The sequence below is a fragment of the Monodelphis domestica genome, chromosome 5 (assembly GCF_027887165.1).
Source record: "Monodelphis domestica isolate mMonDom1 chromosome 5, mMonDom1.pri, whole genome shotgun sequence".
NCBI classification, from domain to species: Eukaryota; Metazoa; Chordata; class Mammalia; order Didelphimorphia; family Didelphidae; genus Monodelphis; species Monodelphis domestica.
Window position 1 is genome coordinate 56698295 of NC_077231.1, and position 22454 is coordinate 56720748.

Sequence of the window (22454 nt, forward strand, 5' to 3'; positions counted from 1 at the left end):
GTATATATTTTTCAAAATTCATTTTTCAAAATTCAGCCTCCTCTAAATGGCTGGATGCAATAGAACACTAGGGTACATTTGATTTATGACATTTTTCAATATTTATCTTTAGCTCCACAGAGGTTGTGTTCTCTCTAAACTTCTCTAAGCTTAGCCATCTTTGGCTTTTGGTCTAAGTAAGCCAACGCCCTCCCTAGTCTAACCTTTTCCGAATAAACCATTCTTTAATTGGAGAACTTTTGCTCCATCGCTTAGAAGGACTCAAAAGCAGTAAAAACTCCAAAAGAAAAGTTAATCAGAATACTATACGTACAATTTAAAACTATAGAAATGGGGAGTGCGTAGATAGAATTCACTCCCCAGGACTCATTGGAACCAGCTTATCTTATCTTACCCAGCATTCCATTTCCGTACTTACGCTGCGTGAACTCTACGTGGATAGACAGGAACACACGTGCGGGGGGGGGTGGGGGGGGGAAGGAGATGGAGAATGAAAATTTCAGTTTGGCCCCGCCCTCTCTCTACTTCCCAGAACCGAGCTGGAGAGCCTGGGTGAGAATCCACGCAGGTGGCCATTAGGTTAGATTAGCCTTTAATATGCATTCGCTAGCTTTAGTGATTATTAATAAAATTCCATGGAAAATAAGAACCCGGAGTTACTGATATTGATTTAAATTTAAATTTTACAGGAGAATGTAGCAGCAAGAACAAGTGGATTATAAAATCCAGTCCAAACTCATCTGTTCTGTTAAAAAGATTCTATATCAAAGCCTTTGCTTTCTGAAGCTTTGTTTTCCTGTTTAAAAAGTATCTATATTTATTTACATATTGAATGAATACAAGTTGGTCATAATCAATGATTTATTAGATTAAAAAAATTAAAAGTATCTATACCAGTTTGGCACGTTAGGAGTTCTCTCAACTCCTACAAGCAGGGTTACAAGCAGAGAGGGTCATGGGTGTCTGGGGAGAAGTCCTGAGGGATTGAAAGTGAGTGTTCTGTTTATTCATTTTTAGTAATATAACTGACAAGTTTCTGCATGTGTCTACTCTGGTAGTGTAGTTAATACAAAACTGCCCCCTACCCCCACCCAAGACTGTGTCAAACTCTGAGAAATACAGAGTGCCAAAAAAAAAAAAGAAAAAGAAAAAAATAGTTATCAGATTTACAGATCATTTGGCAAATGAGGTCAATGACAATTCCTAGAATTCTGTTTACTTGAATCATCAGAATGTTTCCTTTTAGCTCTAAAGTAACTAGAGAGACTAGAACCTGCCTTTTCTTTGTCTCCATTGTCCTTGGAACCTGATACAGACAGTGCCAGACCTTACTTTTCCAGGACCCAGCTAGAATACTGTTGAAAGATCAAAACCCCGTGGTCCTCCTAAATTCTTGAGTTCCTACCTGAGGTGTGGACTGGGAGACTGAGGTCAAGACTGCATATCCCATCTTTAAGTGATTCCTTTTTTAGAATTTGACCAATGGGTTTTTTCCTCAATCCTGCCAGACACTTAGCTCCTGCTAAATTAGATGGCTTCATATAAAACATACAGGGAAAGATCAAGCCCTTCAGCCTTTCTGGATTGATGGATGGATTCATTTACACCTCTAATGGATTCATTCAATGGAGATGTGTTCTTATTTTATTAATTGGTACCCATCTTTTGCCAGGATTAGAATCTAAGAAACAGCAAGTGGTACAGAGCAAAAAACCCTGGATGGGAATTAGAGAAATTCTGGTTTGAATCCTACGTGAAACATTAAAATCCCTAAATGTCATTTTTAGCTCTTGGAGCCTCAGTTTTTCCATCTGGATGAGCTATGGTTTGAAGCAGTGAGCTAGACAAACTGAATTGTCAAGTCATCCATGGAACCAAAAAAGACCTTTTTGTTAAGCCTACAGATAAAATATAACCCTTTGGGGGATCATTTTTTTGAGCTTCTTCCTCTTTGAAGGAAGTGATTTTATTTTCCCCAGAGAAGTAAAAGTAGAGTACCTTGAATATGGCAGAATAGAGATAGGACCTCATCTGAACTCTCCTAATATTCTCCTCTAAACAACCAGATTCCAGGGCAACAGAGTGAAACAATTTTCCCACCAAAGACAACTCAGTAGGTTGACAGAAAGGATCTGTCTCACAGGGGTTGTGATAAGACTCAGAACTCAATGCAGGCCATGCCTGGACAGTGCCAAGCAAGTAAGCTTTGGAGGTGATAGTAACAGCATCAGCTTCAGGAGCTCTGAGACTATGAATGGCAAGGGGTTGAGATAACTAGTCAGAAAGGTATTAAGGGGAATCTTTTGCTCTAATAGGTATAGGATCCTGTTGCTTTGCACATATGCAGTTCTGGGTAGTTTGAGGGCAAAGGAGGAGTACTAGGGCTTGCAGCCACACAGGGACTCCAGTCACAGTTCTTGGGCAGAGAAGAGTGTTTGTGATCCCTCACAAGGAAGCAGGGTCCCTGGTTTCAGTTCTAAGGCAGAAAGGAACCCTAGCACTTGCAGGAACAGCACAGCAGAGCCCTGAGTCAGGGTTCCAGGGCCCAAAAGGAGTAACAGCTCTTGTAACTACAAGGTAACAAGATACCTTCCTGGGTAAATATCAGAGCAAAGACCAAAATAGCAATGACCACACTTCTCCTTAGATCATACCACCTTGTATTTTCATAAAACTTAAAGAACCCCAGAAAGAGCTCTGAAAATAGCACAATTCACACACACACACACACACACACACACAAAAACATGGAGACCATGCCCAACTTTAAAATAAAATTAAAAGTGAAAGAAGAGGCTACAAAATGAGCAAACAACAAAAAGAACATCATAAAAATTAGTGGTGACAAGAGAGATCAAGACACAAACTTAGAAGAAAATAATGTCATAACAGTTACAAATAAAATCCCAAATAAAAATATAAATTGGACCCAAGCCCAATAAGAATCCTGGAGGAACTCAAAAAGGATTTTAAAAACCACACAAAAGAGGGAAAGGAAAAATTGGGAAAAGAAGTCATAGTGAGGCAAGAAAATGGAAAAGAGAATCAACTTTGTAAAAAGAAACAGAAAATACTAAAGAAAGTAAAAAACAGAACAAAATTGCCTAAATGGAGAAACATGTACAAGAGCTCAGTGAAGGGAGAAAAAAAAATCCCTTATAAATTTATATTGGGCAAATGGAAGTGAATGGCATTGGAATTTAGAGTTTTTTTAATGTTTTTTTTCATGAAATTGAGAATTATTTAATGAATTAAAATATTTAGGGGAAAATATAAGTTTTACCTAGCTTTTGCCCACATGTAATTGTCATCATATATTTAATCATTTAGGTCTGAGGAGGAATTTGCTCTTATATGTTGATTTTTTTCCCTTTGATGCATTATACTTGCAATTAAGTATGTAATGAGCCTACTTTCTGTTTGCACTGATATATATATATATATATATATATATATATATATATATATATATATATATCAGATAATACTGGAGAAGGGAGTGCTGGCTGGCCAGCCTTTCAGCATTGCCCCTCTCTCTGTCATTCCTCATCCCAGCCATTTTTGCAGAACTCCAAAAGGTGGTCTACATCAAGAAATAACTTTAAGAATGTGATTTCTAGGGGAAAGACACCTTTCCTATTAATGCAGTTCAATCCAATCCTATAAATACTTCTATTTCCAGGCACTATGGCAAGCACTGAGTATAAAATTAATAAAAAGAATGACAGCCCCTGCCCTTATGGAACCTAAAGTTTAATGAGGGGAGACAGCATAAGAAAGGAGAGGGACACATCAGAGGGTGTCTTGTTCTGTGGAACTAGGGAAAAAATGGAGGGCAGTATAGAGTGAAGGGAGCCCTAGAGTTTAGTTTCTGTCTTTTATAAAGGAGGACATTGGATTAAATTTGGTATCTCGCCATCTAATCCTCTAGTCAGAGGAGAAGTGATGTCAATCTAGGCATGAGTTAGAAGTGTGGTGCTGAAGAGTATTTTGAGGGTTAGTGAAATATTTTAAATGCACATGTTCAGGCTAGCAATTTTGTGGTGCTAGTGTTGTTTAGTTTGGGATTTAGATTTTGACAATCCACTTTATTCTCTTTAATTGGTCATTGTCTAGCCCGCTATATAGTTAACTACTCTTCTTGTATAGCTTTTATGTATTTTATTAATTGGATAATTGGGAATCATTTACCCCCTTTATAGTTGTTAGCTAATCATTTTTATGACAAATTAATTTAATTTAATTTGCCCTTTTCCAGTTCAAATAAACTTCTAAAGGTAGCTTGAAACTTCAGAAAGTTTCCTCTTCAGACACAAAAAGAAATAACATCTTATGTATTAAATATTTCAAGACCTTTTAAAATGCTTTCTTATCTGTCAAGTTGTTTGATAAATCCAGATTGTCCCCAACACTGTACAATATTATAGGACTTTTCCCATAGAGCCATTTAGGTGCCAGGCCTTAAATAAAAGAGCTCTTTGCCCCTGTTCTGGGATTGAGTTCAGATGTTATGTTGAAGTGATTAGAAGAGATTGGAATTAGAAAATAATGTAAGGAAACTCTTTGGAATGAAGGTATAGAGAAAGAAAATTGAGTTTCCTCCTGTCTAGATGAATAAAAACTTCATCTTTATGAAGAAATGTTAAGTAGCCTGTCCTGGATGAGTTTCTAGTGACTGGGGAAATGGAAAGAGAGCTGGAATAATGTTTAAACCATTGCCAGAACTGTCTAGTCGAATTCATTTTCTCACACACACACAGGAAAATTGCAAATGGATATTCAGAAGAGGTCATTAAACGGGTATCGTACCACTGAGAACAGATAGAAAGTGTTCTCCACCTGTTTCAAATAGTTTCTGGTAGAAGTGTTTTCTCAGGAGAAGTTTCCATTTGGAATTTTCTCTTCCATTTGGTTTTTAAAAGCTTAGGTTAATTTATTTCCAAACCATAATAATATATATAAATATTATTATTATAAATAATGTAATTTAGTCTTTTGTTTTGTTGCAGAGAGAGAGCTTGGTACAATGAAAAGGGCTCTAGCTTTGAATCCAGGAAGACCAGGTTGGAGTCTCACCTCTAATACATATTGAATTCCTGACTAGGAAATGCAGCTTAACCCTTGAGTGCTCTGTGCAACCCTCTAAGACAATATTTTGCAGAGAATGTGCCAGCTATGTTGGTGGGGGGCGTTTCCTTACCCAAGAGTTGCTTACAGCGATAAAATCATAGGCTCAGGTCCTACTTTTTCCTTCAACTCATAATCTCCCCATATTCTTGCCTTAACGTGCTTCTCCTCTCCCTCAGCTTCTGCATCCCAAATCATTCAGTCCCTGCCCTGTCCTTCTTTGTGGTCTTGATTTGGTCATTCATTCATGAGGGGAATTTCTTCTTTCTTCTCTCTCCCAACTTCATTTATCCTTTGAAAGTTACCATCCTACAGTGGACCAGTGTAAAGATAAACTTTAAGTCCTTTCTGTCCTGGGTCTTATTACTCAGTGCTGTTGATGCTTCATGATAATTCTTATATCTTTCCCTTTTTTCTTGTTCTCAATGCTATGTTCTCTAGTTTAGGAGTTTATCTCATCTTCTGGAAAGTTAAACATGGCTTTCATCTGTCCTTTGATTTTATAATTATCTTTAAACTAAAACCACTATACTTTATCCCCTTTTACCTTTTTAGTTGGTTCTGATTATCTACAGAAGTAGATATAATGATAAATCTTGAGAGATTCCCACCTGAAATCTGCTGCCTTAAAGCCTAGTAGATGCTCTATGGAAAATTGGATGAAAATATTTAAATTGGATAAGTAGTTTGAATTCATATACTTTTGTTAGATTCTTAGTGACAAAACTTAATAGAGAGTTGAGATCATAGATTTAGAACTAAGAAGGACCTCATAAGGCCATCGGGTCTAACCCCAAAGTTTACAAACAAGGAACTTGGGGAACAGAGAAATTGTGACTTACTAAAGCATAATGATAAATCTGGCAAATTATAGGCCTGTATGGGATTTCACAATTGGTACTGAATTTCTGTTACTGGTTTTATGGTTAGTTAAGCATCTTGCTTTACTATGCTATTAATTGCTCCTCTGGGAAATTACTTGTGATTGCTTAGAGAATATGAAAAAAATCACATATAAACAACGAATAGGAAGGAAAACACATTCTATACATTTTATCTTTTTATAAATTAAGGTTCGTTCCTTTTTGTGTTCATTAGTGGGATGTTTGATACATGAAAACAGAGAAAACAACACTACAGCAGTGATTTGTGATCAATCTATTCATTAATGAAACATTTAATAGACATCTGCTATGGAAAGAATGCTGCTTTAGGTACTGAGAGAGAAAAAATATCCATGATGTTTGCTCTCATGAAAGCTAAGTCTTATAAAGAATACACAAGCATAATTTCCCCTCACCCACAACCATCTTTTTGTTCTTGGTCTGAGATTCCATTCATGTGTAGTACTTCCAGTGTAGAAACTCCACAGATACAGAAATAGTCTACAATGCAAAGTCATAAATAGATGTGTAAGACAGTGACTGGTAATCCCATGACCATACATTCTGTATGAGATAGAGGCAAGATTTCATCTGAGGTCTTCCTGATTTCAAGGATGACCCTTCTCAAATTCAAATTCTACATCTTATTATCAACTGGTCAGTCAAAAAGCATTTATCAATCTCCTACCATATGACAAATACTTTGCTATTCTCTTAAAGGTAAAAATGAAACAGTCTTTGGAAGAGGAGAAATTTGATTAAAGGAGGGGTAGGTTTCAATAGAGGCAGGGATATAGTAGGAGTTCTTGAGAGAAGCATGGACATTAAAATCTAGGGAGAAATAAGCAAAAGTATGGAGATGTATAAGGAGTTCAGATTGATTGGAATATAGAATGGTGATGAGATTACCTCATCAACGAAATCATTCATCAACTTACTTTAAAAAATAATCAAATCCAACTAGTTGGTTAATTAAAAAAAAAGGGGAAGAAGGAAGAAATGTTATTGATGTTCATTTCTATTCAATTGCCAAGAAATATTTATAAGCTTCCTGTGAAATCCACTTATCCTAGGTGATATGAGATACAAAGAAATATCAGAGATTATTATTATCAAAGGTAGCATATATGCGTAGGATAGAAAGAAGTTTCCCACTAAATTTAAAACATTATGGGATAATATATAGGCACTGAATTAGAATGAATTATCTTTGTGGAAGGGCTCATCTGTGCTTAGAACTAATTTTTAAAGGGAGACTGGAATTGAGATACATAAAATTTGAATTAGAAGAAAAACAACCTTTTCCAAAGGGTATATGTCTTGGGAACTCAGCATAGAGGTGGCTCTTGTTTCTTTGGTTCAATCATATCCTATAATCCTCCTTGCTCCATGGGTCAGCTGTTCTTTTTAGTTTTTTCCCTCAACTCTGTTCCAAATGAACAATGCCAAGTGATTACAAATTAGCACAGTGCCTGCCATGTAAAATCACTTGATACATGCTTGTTGATTTGAACACAGTTGATTTGATATTTACTGAAGGATTAATAATTCCTCCCTAGATAGCTTTTCAGTTTCTAGGTAAGGAACCTGGAAAACATTGGAGCTTGAATGAATGAGCTAGGGATATTTGTTCTGGAGAGGATATGACTTGAGAGCGTGGGATGCTTGACTACTTTAGCTCCATATTTGAATAGCTATATTGCAGAAAAAAAAAGATTATGTTTGCTTTACTTATATCCCAGAAGGAAGATCTAACTGGGAAAACTGAGTTGAAGTGGCAGAGAGTCAAATTTGCTTGTTGTAAGAAACAATTTGAATGATCCATTAGCAGATTGACCTTCCTGAGGCAAAAGTGGAATCTTTGTTCCCTGGAAGTTGTCCAACAGAAGATGGATAGCTACATGCTATCCTCACTGCATAGAGATTGGTAGGGGGGATTCTTCTTTAGATACAGTTTGGGCTTTGTGTTCTCTTTTCACCCAAAGAGATTCAATTCTTTCACTGTGCAATCATTAAATTCCTATCCTTGCTCAAATCTCCTCTTCCTGAGTTGAAATTTGATCTTAGATTCTTACTAGCTTCATAACTGTGGGGAAGTCACTTAGCCCTGCTTGCTTCATTTTCCTCAAAATAATCTGGAAAAGTGGCAAACCAGTATCTTTGCCAAGAAAACTCTAAATGTTGTCACGAAGAGTCAGACATGACTTAAAAATGACAGAACTGAATCTTTGCTTAAAGAGGCACATCGATCCAAGGATTTCATGACTGGACAGTGTCTTACCTCAAGTCTCATCCTACACTAATCCTTCCTTCAATGCAGCTGACAATGAGATTTCTCTTAAAGTGGAGTTCCAAAAGGCACATCTGTTCTAAATATATTACAGGGGCTTTCTACTACTTCTCTGATAAGGCGTAAACCTATTGGTCTTTGACACTTTTTAAAACCTGAGTCTAACCTACCTTCTGACCCTTATGACACATTACTCCCATTCATGAAATTGATGTTCAAATCAAATTGGTTTTCTTATGATTCATTATATGCAATATTAGATCTCCCAGAATTATAGATTTGCTCTAGTTGTTTCTAGTGTCTAAAATATCCTTTTTCCTTATCACTGCTTAGAATCCCTGGTTTCCTTCAAAACTCATCTGAAGCTTTTCAAAGTTTCCTATTTTTTCTTTAAAATATTTTTCCATAATTACTTTATTTATGATTTTTCCATCCCTCTTGTTTCTCCCTTCCTGGAGCTGACAAGCAATTCCCATGGGTTTTACATGTATCATTGTTCAAAACCTATTTCTATATTATTAATATTTGCAATAGAGTGATCATTTAAAGTCAGCATCTCCTATCATATCCCATGGAACCATGTGACCAATCATATGTTTTTCTTCTGTGTTTCTATTCCCACAGTTCTTCCCCTGGAAGTGAGTAGCATTCTTTCTCATAAGTCCCTCAGAATTGTCCTGGATCATTGCATTGTTGCTAGTAGAGAAGTCCATTACATTAGACTGTACCACAGTGTATCTGTCTCTGTGTACATTGTTCTGATTCTGCTCCTTTTGCTCTGCATCACCCTGGAGGTTGTTCCAGTTCCCATGGAATTCCTCCAGTTCATTATTCCTTTGGTGACAATAGTATTCCATCACCACCATATACCACAATTTGTTCAGCCATTCCCCAATCAGTGGACACCCTCTTATTTCCTAATTTTTTTGTCACCACAAAGAGCGTGACTATAAATGTTTTTGTACAAGTTTTTTTTTCCCTTATTATCTCTTTGAGTTCCCCATTTTTATAATGATGTCATTCTACCATAAATTTTTTCCCTGGTTTTGTTCAATCCACTCTTCATCAGTTCAAACATGTCTTCCCAGATTTCTTTGGAACTTTGCATTCTGACATAACTCATGGGAGAGAATAAGGGAATAAACATTTATACACTATCTCTTGTGTAGCAGGTACTGTGCTGGACACTTTTTACAAATATAGCTTTTGATTCTCATGGCAGCCCCAGGAGATAGATGCTGTTAAGTCCATTTTGCAGTTGAGCAAACTGAGGCAAATAGACTTCCCAGGTTCACATAGCCAGTTAGTAAATGAGATGGATTTGAACTTAGATCTTTCTGTCTCACTACTCAGTGCTACTAGCTGCCTGAGTATGACAATATTATGGCATGGTAATATTCAATTACAGTCATATAATATATTTTGTTCAGCCATTCCCCAGTTGACGTGCTTCCCCTTCACTTTCCAATACCTTGCCACCATAAAATAATTAAAGAGCATTAATAATGATGTATCATTATTCTAGAAGATCAATGCTATTAACCAATCCATGACTGACAGGTGATGGGCTAAATATACAGCATGCCACCCACATTTCGTACATGGACAATTTGTTTTGTTTGACCATGAATATGTTTTAAAAGGATTCATTTTTTCCAGTGTAGAAGTTGGGAAAAATAAATATTACTTGAAATAAAAAAAAATGGAAGTATATATTCTGTGTGAAGACTTTCCTGATTCTCTAATTGCTAATGAATTTCTACCCCAACCCTTCTCCATTACTTGTATCTGTTTTGTACATAGTATATAGGATCCTGGTGCTCCTCCATTGAAGCTCCTTAAAGGTAGAGACAATTTCTCAGTTGTCCTTGTATCCTAATCACTCAGCTTGATTTCTGATATAAAGAAAGCACCAATAGTCTTATTGATGTGTATAGAATATATTTAAAGTCACGGGGAAGGGAGAAAGAGCTCTAGCAACTATGGAATCAGGAAAAGAGTGGCATTTAAACTCTCTTTTTATTAAATTTTACTTAATATATGTGTATGTATTTGTAGAGATAGCTATATAGTTTCCTGGGCTAAGTATTAGGAACTGAGGAGATCAGGTTGGATTTTCTAGAAGAAGCCTCTAAAAAGACTCTAGAAGGAAGTCAGCTTCACCAATTCCAAAAATGTGTGTATTATTCTATTTTGAATTGAAGTGTTCTAATCATATGTAGTTTCTGATGAATCCATGGGATTTTGGAAAAATGGAAATAACCACAGTGTCACGCACCACCAGCAAGAAAGCTTTCTAATGACTTATATGTTTTAACTGAAAATCATACTCAGTGTTTTGTTCTTAACTGCCTTGATTGTTTAAAGCACCAGCTAAGAGATTCAGCACATTAAAGAATGATGACAATGTTAGAATTTGAGTATTTTCTGCCTCGTTAAATTCAATTCATGATAAAGTCAAGATATCACCCTGATGATGTCTTTGGTCCTTTTCAAAACAAAGGAAGAACAACATTTCGTGTTACTTCCTTCCATGTACTCTCCATTCTATTCAAACTGACCTCCTTGATTTTCCCTGTTTATGATATTATTTCTCTCACTCCTTTGTCTTTGTGAAAATGATCGCCCATGTGTAGAATATCTATCCTCTCTATTTCCACCCATAGAATCCCTAACTTCCTTCAAAGCACAGCTCAGATACCCACTCCCACACAGTCTTTCCAGATCTTCAAATGTGAATCCAGCTTACTTTTGGAAACTATTTCGTATATGCATTACAATAAATTTACTTTTCTATTTACATTGTCTCTCCTTGAGAGCAAGGATGGTTCTTGTTGTTCTATACCCCCAGCATCTATTACAATGTTGTTCTATAACCCCAGCATCTATTACAATGACTGCTACATGGGTGATGCTTAATAAAGATTGTTTTTAAATTGAATGATCTTTATGTCCTAAGCAAGAAAAAAAATCAATCACCCTTGATTAAAAATGATAGATATCTCTCTTAAAAAAAACCCATGGTGATCAATCTATCAAAACTTCTACTTTATGGCAGAATAATGTTCCTCCTTTTTAAGGTATAAGATACTCTCCCTGGTTATGAAATATGCAACATACAATGTCGTACATCAAACAAGTATTGCGTGCCTACTGTGTTCAGAACACTGTAGAAATAATTTAGAGAGAAACAGATTTTATACATGAAACGAATGCCATGACTATAATCTCTGGTTAGAGTCTCTGAAGAGAATAAGCCAGCAATATAGAAAATTAGAAAGTACAAGCATGTACTCTGTGAGAGCTAACTGAACAAGAAAATGAGTGAAATCCTTCTGTAGGAGTTCAACAAATATAGAATGCAGCAACTATAGAATTAGAAGACTTGGGGGCAAGAACTAGCTATTAATTAATTTATTAGATATGTGACCCTGGAAGTAATTGATCTTGAAATCTCAAAAAATTTCCTTAGCTGAAAAATTATATGCAATTCCACTGACTTCTGAGGGTCCGAATAAGGAAAACATTTTGGACAATTAAGTGTGCTTTGGGAACTATTTAGCCTACTTGGAGAAATACACTGTTCTTCATATGTACATTTCCTCTATAGATTTCTTACTATGGTATGATTGTACGTTCGGGCAGCAATATTTTATGTGCACAGAGCCAGGGAGAACTGAGGAGAAGAACCCATATCAGTTGGTAACAGTTTTCCTTAGTAGTCATAAAGGAAGGGAATCTTAGCTTTGTCACATGTAACTGACCCCTTATTTTGAAAGATAATGAATCATCCCAAGTTAAAACATGAGATATGTCGGGGGGAAGTTGTTTTTAAAAATGACTTTACAACCATTTCCTTTTGAGCTATGACTTCTGAAAGTGGAATGTGATCCAGAATAGTTTTTCCTTTGAAGCCAACATTTGTCTTAAGAATTTTTATTGTGTCTCTTCCCTCACTCATGTCCCGTTTCTTCCCCCCTCTCTGCTCTACAGATTTACACTGACTGGGCTAACCACTACCTAGCAAAATCTGGCCACAAGAGGTTGATTAAGGATTTACAGCAGGACATTACAGATGGAGTACTGCTAGCAGAAATCATCCAGATCATCGGTAAGACCTGCTCTGTGAGAAGGGGCATGAACAGGCTTGTTGCATGGTGAAATGTGATGTAAGTTTAATGTACCCTGAAATGAACCCTGCAGAAATACATCCTGATGTGACCATATGTTTCCATGCCTCATACGGCTCGGCTTCAATTTAATTTAAAAAATGTTTACATGAGGATGTTTGCAAGAGGCTGTTGAGCCCTTGCTTTAAAAATGACTAGAACTGTTTGGTTGCCTCCCCTGAATTGTCAGAGATGAATGCTTCCTGAAACCATATGTCTCCCATGTGTGCATTTTGGGAGCTGGAGTGGCTCATGATTTCTGGGATTCCTTGAAATTGTATCCTGATCCTGTGTGGACAATTGTGAAGGGTTTCATGTCAGCAGTCATTTGGCACCCGCCAGAAAATTAGCATGCCCTTCTTCACACCCTCTTTCATGATTTGTGCATGAGGAAGTGCCGGCCGCTAACAAGTGTGCAAAGCTTGAAAAGGGAAGTCAGGAAAAACAAAACAAAACAAGGCATTTTTTTTTTCTGGGGATTTTGCAGTCTGGGATATTTTCCTTCATTGCTATTTTCATTTTTTCTCTCTTCTTCCTTCCTTCCTTCCTTCCTCAAATTTAGCAAATGAAAAGGTTGAAGATATCAATGGATGCCCCAGGAGTCAATCTCAAATGGTAAGGACTTCATTTATTCTCAGTATGTATTCTCCTCTTCTCATGGCCAGAGAATTAGAATAATGAACTTTGGGAATCAAAGTGGACTGAGAAATGCCTCTTGATTCCTTTTTCTATTTCTTATCCACGTTAGACCCCTCTTGGTCATAGGTCCCATCATGCCAATTTCTGGTGAGGAGGAACCTATAGCACAGAACTTAGTAGTAGTTACAGAGTTTGATATGTGTGAATGCTCATTAACATACCTCCAGATGTTTTGTCAGATCCTGAACTGGGAGTTTCCTGATTTTCTGACTAATTGAATTTAGCTTTGGTTTTGATGTCAATAAATCTCATAACCAATTTTAAATGGAGACTTTTTGTCTGAACAACTGGTTTGAAGGACAGGACTTGCCAAGTGTGCTTTTTTTTTTTTTTTAATAAATGGCATTTTGATTTGTATATAACTAAGTCCAATTTAAACATACTTAATCCGTAACACTTTTGGAACCAGAACTAAAAGTATGTTGCTGGAAGTTCTGTAAGCTATGATTACAAGTTAGATATGACTAACAATTTTTCCAGTATGTTGTGTATGAAATGATATTATCCCCTCCCTCTTACTAACTAGTAAAGCTCAAAGAAAATTTTATTGCAGCAAAGTTAAGAATAGAATGTTAAAACTCATAGCAAAATGTGACATCACCCCCTCTCCACCCTTGCCATTGACTATCTTCATCTATTGGTGAAAAATATAAATACAGAATCCTCTGAAATAAATACATCTAGTGGCCTAGCTGTTATTGTTCATCAAAAGCCTCTAGATTTTTTGTTTAGGTACTTAAATATATGCTTATTAACTGAATGAATCACTAAAGAATAGTGCCAAGGACTAGAAGAAAATAAAAATAAAATAATGACAACAAAAACTATAATATTAATAATTCTTTGGACCAGAAAATATTGTAAAAAGAGTAGTAGACCTGGCACTGGAAGACAAGTTCAAATCCTGGCTTTGAAAGTTTTTAGCTGGGGGCAGCTGGGTGGCTCAGTGAATTGAGAATCAGGCCCAGAGATGGCAGGTCCTGAGTTCAAATGTGACCTTAGACACTTCCCAGCTGTGTAACCCTGGGCAAGTCACTTGACCCCCATTGCCTAGCCTTTACCACTCTTCTGCCTTGGAACCAATACACAGTATTTATTCCAAGATGCAAGATAAGGATTTATGAAAAAGGAAAGTTTTTAGCTATGTGATCCAGGACAAGTGAGTGGTTGAATCTTATTGAACCTTACTTTTCTCACCTCTAAAAATCTAGATAATAATACTTGCTCTACCTACCTTACCAAACAGTTGTTGAGAAAAATGCTTTGTAATCCTCAAACATATATACACACACATATATCTATTATATATATGTACACGCATAAATATACTCACATATATGTGGTATTATTTTTATCATTTCTATTCCTATAGAAATTATCTTCCTGAATCCTTACCAGTTCTAGACCTGAAAAACTAAAATAAATTTTATTTTAAAAATCATTAGCTAATTTTTAAATGTAGAATTTTGTGAATTACTCCAATGATCTCATATGATACTAAATATGAAAATATGAAAGATATGTTCTTTGGGTAATTAGGATAGAAGAAGGCCATTATTCTGGTTGCTTTCAGAAGTAAGTTACACTTTGGTGTGTATTTTGAACAATGTACTTTCATGGGTGTGGTCATTTAATGATCCTTATAGTTTCATTTCAGAAATTTTTTTGATAGCGGAAAATCTGATTTTTGTATTTTCATACATTTAAATCTGGAAGGGACATTAGTCATCATGTAAAGGCTCACCTTTTATAGCTGAAGAAAATTGAAACCATAGACTGTGGGTTAAAAATGACTTTAGTTCAATTCCTTCATTTTACAGAAAAAAGCATTGATCATAAACAGAATCAGAAGGGATGCTACAGGTAGCTAAGTCCTTTGACCCTAAATCCAATGCATATTGATGTAGAAGTCTTCCTGGACCCTTAAGTATTATTGCACCTAGCTTTATTCCTTTTAATTAATTAATTGGTTTATTTTCATCTCTGATCTTCCAGCTTTTTTATTATATTTTTTCCAGATTATATGTCAATGGAATTCTCAGTAATCTTTTTATTTTTTTTATTTTGTAACACTTGTTCTCTCACTAGTTTTATTTCAGCATAAAAAACAAAATCTTGGCTTTCCACAAAGCCCCATTTTGGGAATCTCTCATGAATTCTAATGGGATTGTTTGAGTTTCATAAAATAGAATGTAGAGGATAAATCACCCAGGCTTCAATTCAGGAAAACCTGAGTTCAAATTTGACCTCAGACACTTATTAGCTGTGTGACTCAGGGTGAAACACTTGACTTCCTCATCTATAAAATGAGGATAGTGATGAGATTGTGATGAGAACTAAATATGATAATAACAACACCTGGCTATTTACTATGTAACCGTAAATTATATATAAATGTTAATTCATTATAAATTTTGGATGAATAACAAGACCTCTAGATATTTAACTGAAACTTCCATACTCCAATAGTTTAAACATTAGCCTTTGGAATTTTCAGAAGGAGTAGATTTTCCTTTGAAATTTATTTTGTTGTTGTTGTTCTGGTAGTGAATGATATGTAGAAATGACTTTTTTAATGTTTACTCTTATAAAGTATGTATATGTGAAAACTAGGAACTGGATCTCAGCTTAAAAAAGGATTCATTTGAGCCAGTTTGTGGTTTGTCTGAATGTATCATTGATCCTAATTCATCAAATGTCTTTGGCAACTTTAATCTACAATTAACTCCCCTGTTACTGTAACGAATTACAGAAGAGCATGTAAAGTAATGGCATTCTTATCGTTTATGCCATTTCTTTTCTCTGTTCCAATGAGTGGATATTATATTAAAGAATAAGAATGTCACAATTCTGTGAGCTCAGGGGGGAAATCAGAACAAGGTTCTTGTTCAGTTGTTCAGTCATATCTGACTCCTGTGACCCTTGGAGTCTAGCTCTCCCCTTGGAGTTTTCTTGGAAAAGATACTAGAGTGGCTCGCCAATATCTTCTCTCGTAGATCCTTTTGTCAAGCATTCAGAGGTTAATTAACTTGCCCAAAATAACACAGCTAGGAAGTATCTGCAATCAGATTTGAATTCAGGTCTTTTTGACTCTGTTCTTAAACACTGAGGTTAGCTGATTGACATTGTAACTACCAATGCACAGAATCTGGTGTGAATTATAACTGAGTAACCATCAAATCAAGGGACCACATGATTGAAGAATCAATGGGGAAATGTTCTGTTTCTAAATGCCTACATAGAGATAAATGAGATCATAAGTGTAAAGCACTTAGCACAGTGCCTGACACTTAGTAAATGATATACATTGATTTTAATATTATTATAAACTTTAGATAAGTCACTAGTTCTTTAGATGTTTAACTGAAATTTCTACACCTCAATAGTTTACACATTTGTCTTTGGAATTTTCAGGAAAGTTTTACCTTTGACAATATTTTTTTTTTCTGATTCTGGATGTGAATGACACACGAAGATAGACATGCAGACATTGTTCATTTAATGTTGTTTAGGGACTATAACCTATGATTTCATTGGTATAAGAATAAAGAATCCTTCTCACCTAAACAGATCATTATTTCCCCTGCAGTATATAACCTTCTTGAATCAGCAAAGATAATGATTGATAGTAATTTTTTTATCAGAGGCAAAATTTGAAGTCAGGGCTTTCTGTGGTGTAGGCAAGTTCTTTAACCAGGTGTCATGCTTCCTCATCATTCTTTAAACATCATTTATTTTATGATTTTATCATATGTTATTATATACAACTTAGATTACATCTCTTAAATGGTTACAAAAGAATGTCCCCTTTTGATGGTTCTAAATTCCATCCTCCCCTGAAATGGAAAGTCTCCTTGGCAGCCCCAAACAACATAAAAGCATGAAGGCAACCCTGTCCTTGAAGATAGTCAACATGCATTTCCTAGTGTGACTCACTGGAGCCCTTCTCAGCTTTGGACAACATTGAAAAGTTGGCATCCTGTGTATATTTGCTATGAAACTCTCCTCATTTACAGGTCTTGGGAATCATTTAACTATGTAGGAAAGTGTGTACAGTCCAGGAAGTCCTCTTAGATATTACTCTAGTGAAATGAGAAATACTTCACAGTTGTGAAGCACCATGTAATTATAAATTCTTGTACAAGTCAACTAGAAGTCAATAGAAGCTTATCCTTAAGGCAGTTAGGTGGGACAGTAGATGGACTGCTAGTTATCAAATGAGGAAGACTCATCTTGCTGAGTTCAAAACTGGCTTCAGAAATTTAATAGCTGTGTGATCCTAAGCAAGTTACTTAGACCTGTTTGCCTCAGTTTCTTTATCTGTAAAAAAAGCTAGAGAAGGAAATGGCAAAGCACTCCAATATTTTTGCCAAGAAGTCACACAGAGTAGAACATGACTGAAAAACGATTGAACAACAAGAGGAGGAAATCAATAGGAGTAGGTAAAGGAGAATAAAACAATACATATATTTTAAATATCCTTTTTATCAGAGTCAGAAAACTGTAAGAGAGATATCCATTCCAAAATATCTCAGAAATAGAAATTCTCTTTAAAAAAATCATTCATTCTTTGTGGGGCACTATAGTATAGTGGATAGACAATTGGCTCCAAAACTAGGAGGAACTACCTCCTGTGATAAAGTGCCTTTCTGACCATGGACAAATCACTCACCCATTGGCTTAGATGCCCGAGACAGCTCTGTAGAGCAGGTACTGACTTACTGTGGCAGGGAATGATTTCTCATTGGTACTTCCCTATAACAATGAAAACAGAAATTGAAAACCTTTTCTTCTCCTCCTCTTCCCCCTACGATTTATTCTTTAATATGTTGCAACAGAGAGCGAATGTAGAAAAACACAAATTGTAACTGGAATGAGCTTACTGGAGAGTGGGGATAAAAGAGAAAAGCAACCCATGGAAGTGAGCTTCCCAGAAATTTCACTATAGGATAATATAAAATTCCTGCTTCATGAATGCTCGGAATATATCAAATTCCTCAGTCTCTAATAGGCTCTAAGAGTAAACATTTGGGAAGGTCTTTAACTTCGACAGCCTCCTTTATTTTATTTAAATGGGAAATTAGTTCAAAACAAGCGTCCCTCTGCATATCTTTCATTTTTGTCTGGCAATCCTGCACTTGTGCCTTTGTATTTCAAGTAAATGGCATGCATGTTTTTGGCTATTTTTAATCGGGTGGGCATTCTGGACATTCCTGGTATTTATAGTGGACTAGTTGATTTCCTAGTATAAGCTCAGTAAAGTTGTGATTTGAAGCATACATGCATGCTTAATCCTGTTACCACCCACCTAGCAACGTATGCCCCAAATGCCCTGATCAACAGGTGCTGCCAGCTAAGCGCCTCTGTCTTAGTGATGTTAAGCTCCATGCTTCACAAGGTCTTACATGCTAGTCTCCAGTTTTCACAACAGCTTATATCTCAGCTGAATCAAAAAGTAGAATACCAGGAACCACTCTCCTGAAATAATTACATTAAAGTGTGATTTTGAAAAGGGAAATATTCCTAAATTGAATATTTTTAGCCATAGCCTTGTACGCTGGAAAATACCAGAGTCAGAGGACAGAAGTTCATATTATACTTCAAGCACATGATCTCTGTGACCCTGGACAAGTAAATTAAATTCTATGAGTCTCCTTTTTCTCATCTGTAAAATAAAGGTCTCTAAGGTCCCCTTCACCTCTAAATCGATGATCTCATGATGCTAATATAGACCGACCTGGGTTCCAGGAGAAATTTATCTGATGTAGATTGTGTGAGTATGTTTAGAGTTAGAGAATTTTTCCACTATTCTCCTGGTTTTCTGATAAAGGAATGGAAATTTAGAGTGTTTGAGTCACTCAAAGTCACACAGAAATTGAAGGTAGAAGGGTGGGGGGAAAAAAAAAACATTTTATAGTTCCTACTACATGCCAGACACTGTACTAAGGACTAGGAATATCATCACCGCGGTGCTGAAAATAGCTTTGAAATAGGTGCTATTATGTAATCTCATTTTACAGATGAAATAACTGCATCAAATAGAGGTTAAGTGATTTGCTCAGGATCACCTGGCTAGTGTTTGAGGTCATACTTGAACTCAGCTCCTCTTGATTTGAAGCCCAGTGTTCTCTCCATTGTGGCCCCTAGCTATCTCTAATGAAAGATCAAGGGATGTGAATGGAACTGAATCTAGCAGCCAAATCAGTAGTTTTACGACTGAAAATAATTTTCCACAATTATGTTCTAAGTTCCATAATACTGGCACTTCCCATTAATTAATGTAAGGGGGAATCCACAAGCCCCTGGAGTCCGTCTGTACCTGTCACTGTCAAGATATCTAGAGCTATTTTATTGTCTTTTAAGGATGAGACTCATCAGGCTATATTACTTATAACTATTGATCTTTTTAAAATATGATATCCTTTTATATTATCATTCTTGTGCATCTTGTGTTCCATGTTCTCTCTCTCCCTCCCTCCCATCCTTCCTCCCTCCCCAAGATGGCAGGAAATGTGATATAAGCAGTACATGTCTCATCAAATAATGCATAATTCAATGTCCATCACATTATGAAAGAAGACATATTGTTTACATTAGAGAAGGATTCATGGAGAACTCTTAGTATTCTTAATTATATAAAGTATTGGTTTTTCCCCCTCTAATTTACTCATAGAAACAGGTTCTTAAAGAGGTAATGACTCATTTTAATTTGACATATATGAGTCTTTATATATTATGTATTTATATTATTTATTAGTATATTTTATGATGTATTATATTAATTATATATTATATAGTGTTATTATTATTTATAATAAGTAATAATAATTATGGTAAGGAACTTCTTCTTCAAGGGAGTTCAGTAATTTCTTTGTAGCTTACAGTCCTAGAGAATTGCCTAGAAAACCAAGAAAGGCAAATAGATGGCATAGTTGATAGAGGACCTGATCTGGAGTTTGGAAGTCCTGAATTCGGACACTAGCTGTGTGACCCTGGACAAGTCACTTAACCCTGTTGATCTCACTTTATTTATTGGTAAAATGAGCCAGAGAAGGAAATGGCAATCCATTCCAGTACTTTCCCCAAGAAAACCCCAAATGGGGTCATGGAGAATCATAAAGGACTGAATGATAAGAACAACACTAAGAAGTTAAATGAGTTCTTCTGGGTCAACGTGCCTGGTGTAAGAGTCAAAGCTTGACCTCAAATATTCCTGTTTTCAAGGAGATCTCATACTTCCTTTCTCCATGCTGCCTTTCAAAAAGTGGAGATACAAAGACAAAATGGCCACAGTCCTTAATCACGAAAAGATAAAATACTACAGTGCTTTTCAAGGTTTCCTAAAATCTACAAATAGCATGCTACATTGTTGGGCTATTAGAAGTTGGTGGGATAGACTAAATTGAGTGCAAAATCTCTTCACATATTTGTCCTACTATTTCTGGGCTTGTTTATCCTTTTCAATGGTCAGAGACAAGCTTTCTAACAAAAATAGGTCTGATCACTAAAGAAATACTGTGAGCTTGCTTGCTTTATTTAACTTTCAAATTCCTTTGATCTCCTAGTTGATTTTTCATCAAGGCTTGCACTGAGGATAGAGAGAACTTAAATGAATCTTGTAAGGGAGCAGCTTTTGAAACTATTGAAGTGTCTTTCTGATATTTACGAAGGAGTTGATAGTGGCACTAAATGTTAGTAATTTAGAGAATGAAGATCTTTTATTTCAGTTTTAAACAGTCTTTATTTCTTAACATATTCAATTCCCCTCTCTTATGTAGCTGTTGTATCTTCAAATAAAGAAATGGAATGAGGGAGGGGAACAATATGATAACCATTATCCATTTGAAGGCTTGCAAGACCCTATTAGACATATTAAAATGAATATTTCTTAATTACATCAAAATACCTATAACTTTGATATTGCATTGGTGTATGTACTTTATCCATTGAAACGTGATGTAGCCCCTTCATAACCTACTATTATTGTAATCTATTGATCACCTACTAAGTCTTTGAATGAGAACTGGAAGAGATGTTAGAGATCATTGGGCCCAAGAATTCTTAAACTTTTGTGTCAGTGACCCCTTTGGATATAGCTAAATATTATATAGTCACTCATCAGAATATATATTTTTCCAAAATAATTGAAGAAAATGGTCATTTTGACTTGGAGGTCAGTGAAAAAAAAATATTTTTTTTAACCTGCCAAATCAATGGACTCCTTTGAATAAGAACTTTTCCTGTAGCCAAATGCCCATTTTTAAGTGAGAAAAGTAAGGTGAAGAGAAGGCTGTACTTTGCCTTCTGTTTACTAACTGCATGGACTTCAAGTAACGTTGTTCACTGCTCAATTGTTTTGTCTTCTTGATGTCTTTGCTATTAGATGTATATTCTTAATGAAACACAATCATAAGGGATAAAAAAAGTTTGCGGTATTTCCATCAGGATTTTATTTTTACTCCCAATCCCTCCTCTCTACCCTGAATACTTTGGAAATATTTTTTTCTTCCTTCCACCATGTCTCTTTTATGGAGGCTTAATGGCAAAAAGAAACTATATGCAAAGAATTGTTGCTGTTCTTTTAGACACTGGGAACAGTGTATACAACCTGATTCTAAGAAAAATCCTAATTCTGAGAAATAAGATTGCTTTAAACATAAACCAACAATTAGAAAGCTCTTTACTTAAATGCTTTTGAATGTTCTAACCATTATATTCTAAGAATATGAGGGGGTGAGGGAGAGACAGGCTAAGGAATTGTCTGGACCAAAAAAAATGGTTTTAAATCAGTTATTTGAAATCCATTAGACTCCTCCACACCAAGTGATTGCATATTACTCATCATAGAGTCTACATTCCAGCCACACTAGGTTACTTGTTTCCTCCCTTACTTCTTTCTCCAGGATATTTCTCTAGGCATAGAATTCTTTCTCTTTTTACCTTTACCACATAAAACCCATAACTTCCTTCAAGGCTCAACTTTAGTATCATCTTCTTCGTGGGACAGTAGATAAAACAGTGAGCCTAGAGTCCAGAAAACTCCATTTCCAATTTAGCCTCAAAAATGTACTAGCTATTTGACTTTTTGCAAGTCATTTAACCTCTCTCAGTCTTAATTTCTCCTATTCTGAAATGAGAATAATAATATGGGTATATACCTCAGAGGGTACTCATAAGGAACAAGAAGAACATTTATAAAGCATCTAGCACAATTTCTCCTTCCTTCCTTCCTTCCTTCCTTCCTTCCTTCCTTCCTTCCTTCCTTCCTTCCTTCCTTCCTTCCTT

The 22454-nt window shown here is 35.9% G+C and overlaps 1 protein-coding gene across 39 annotated transcripts in view; it reads left to right on the top strand.

Annotated features, from left to right (window-relative positions):
* The window catches only part of NAV3 (neuron navigator 3), a 1103979-nt gene that overhangs the window by 749587 nt on the left and 331938 nt on the right, over positions 1–22454 (top strand). For all 39 annotated transcript variants that reach the window (XM_056798500.1, XM_056798493.1, XM_056798499.1 and 36 more), the window contains 2 exons: positions 12295–12412; positions 13033–13085. In XM_056798500.1, the coding sequence (XP_056654478.1) occupies positions 12295–12412; positions 13033–13085 (171 nt within the window). The remainder of the gene's footprint in view (positions 1–12294; positions 12413–13032; positions 13086–22454) is intronic.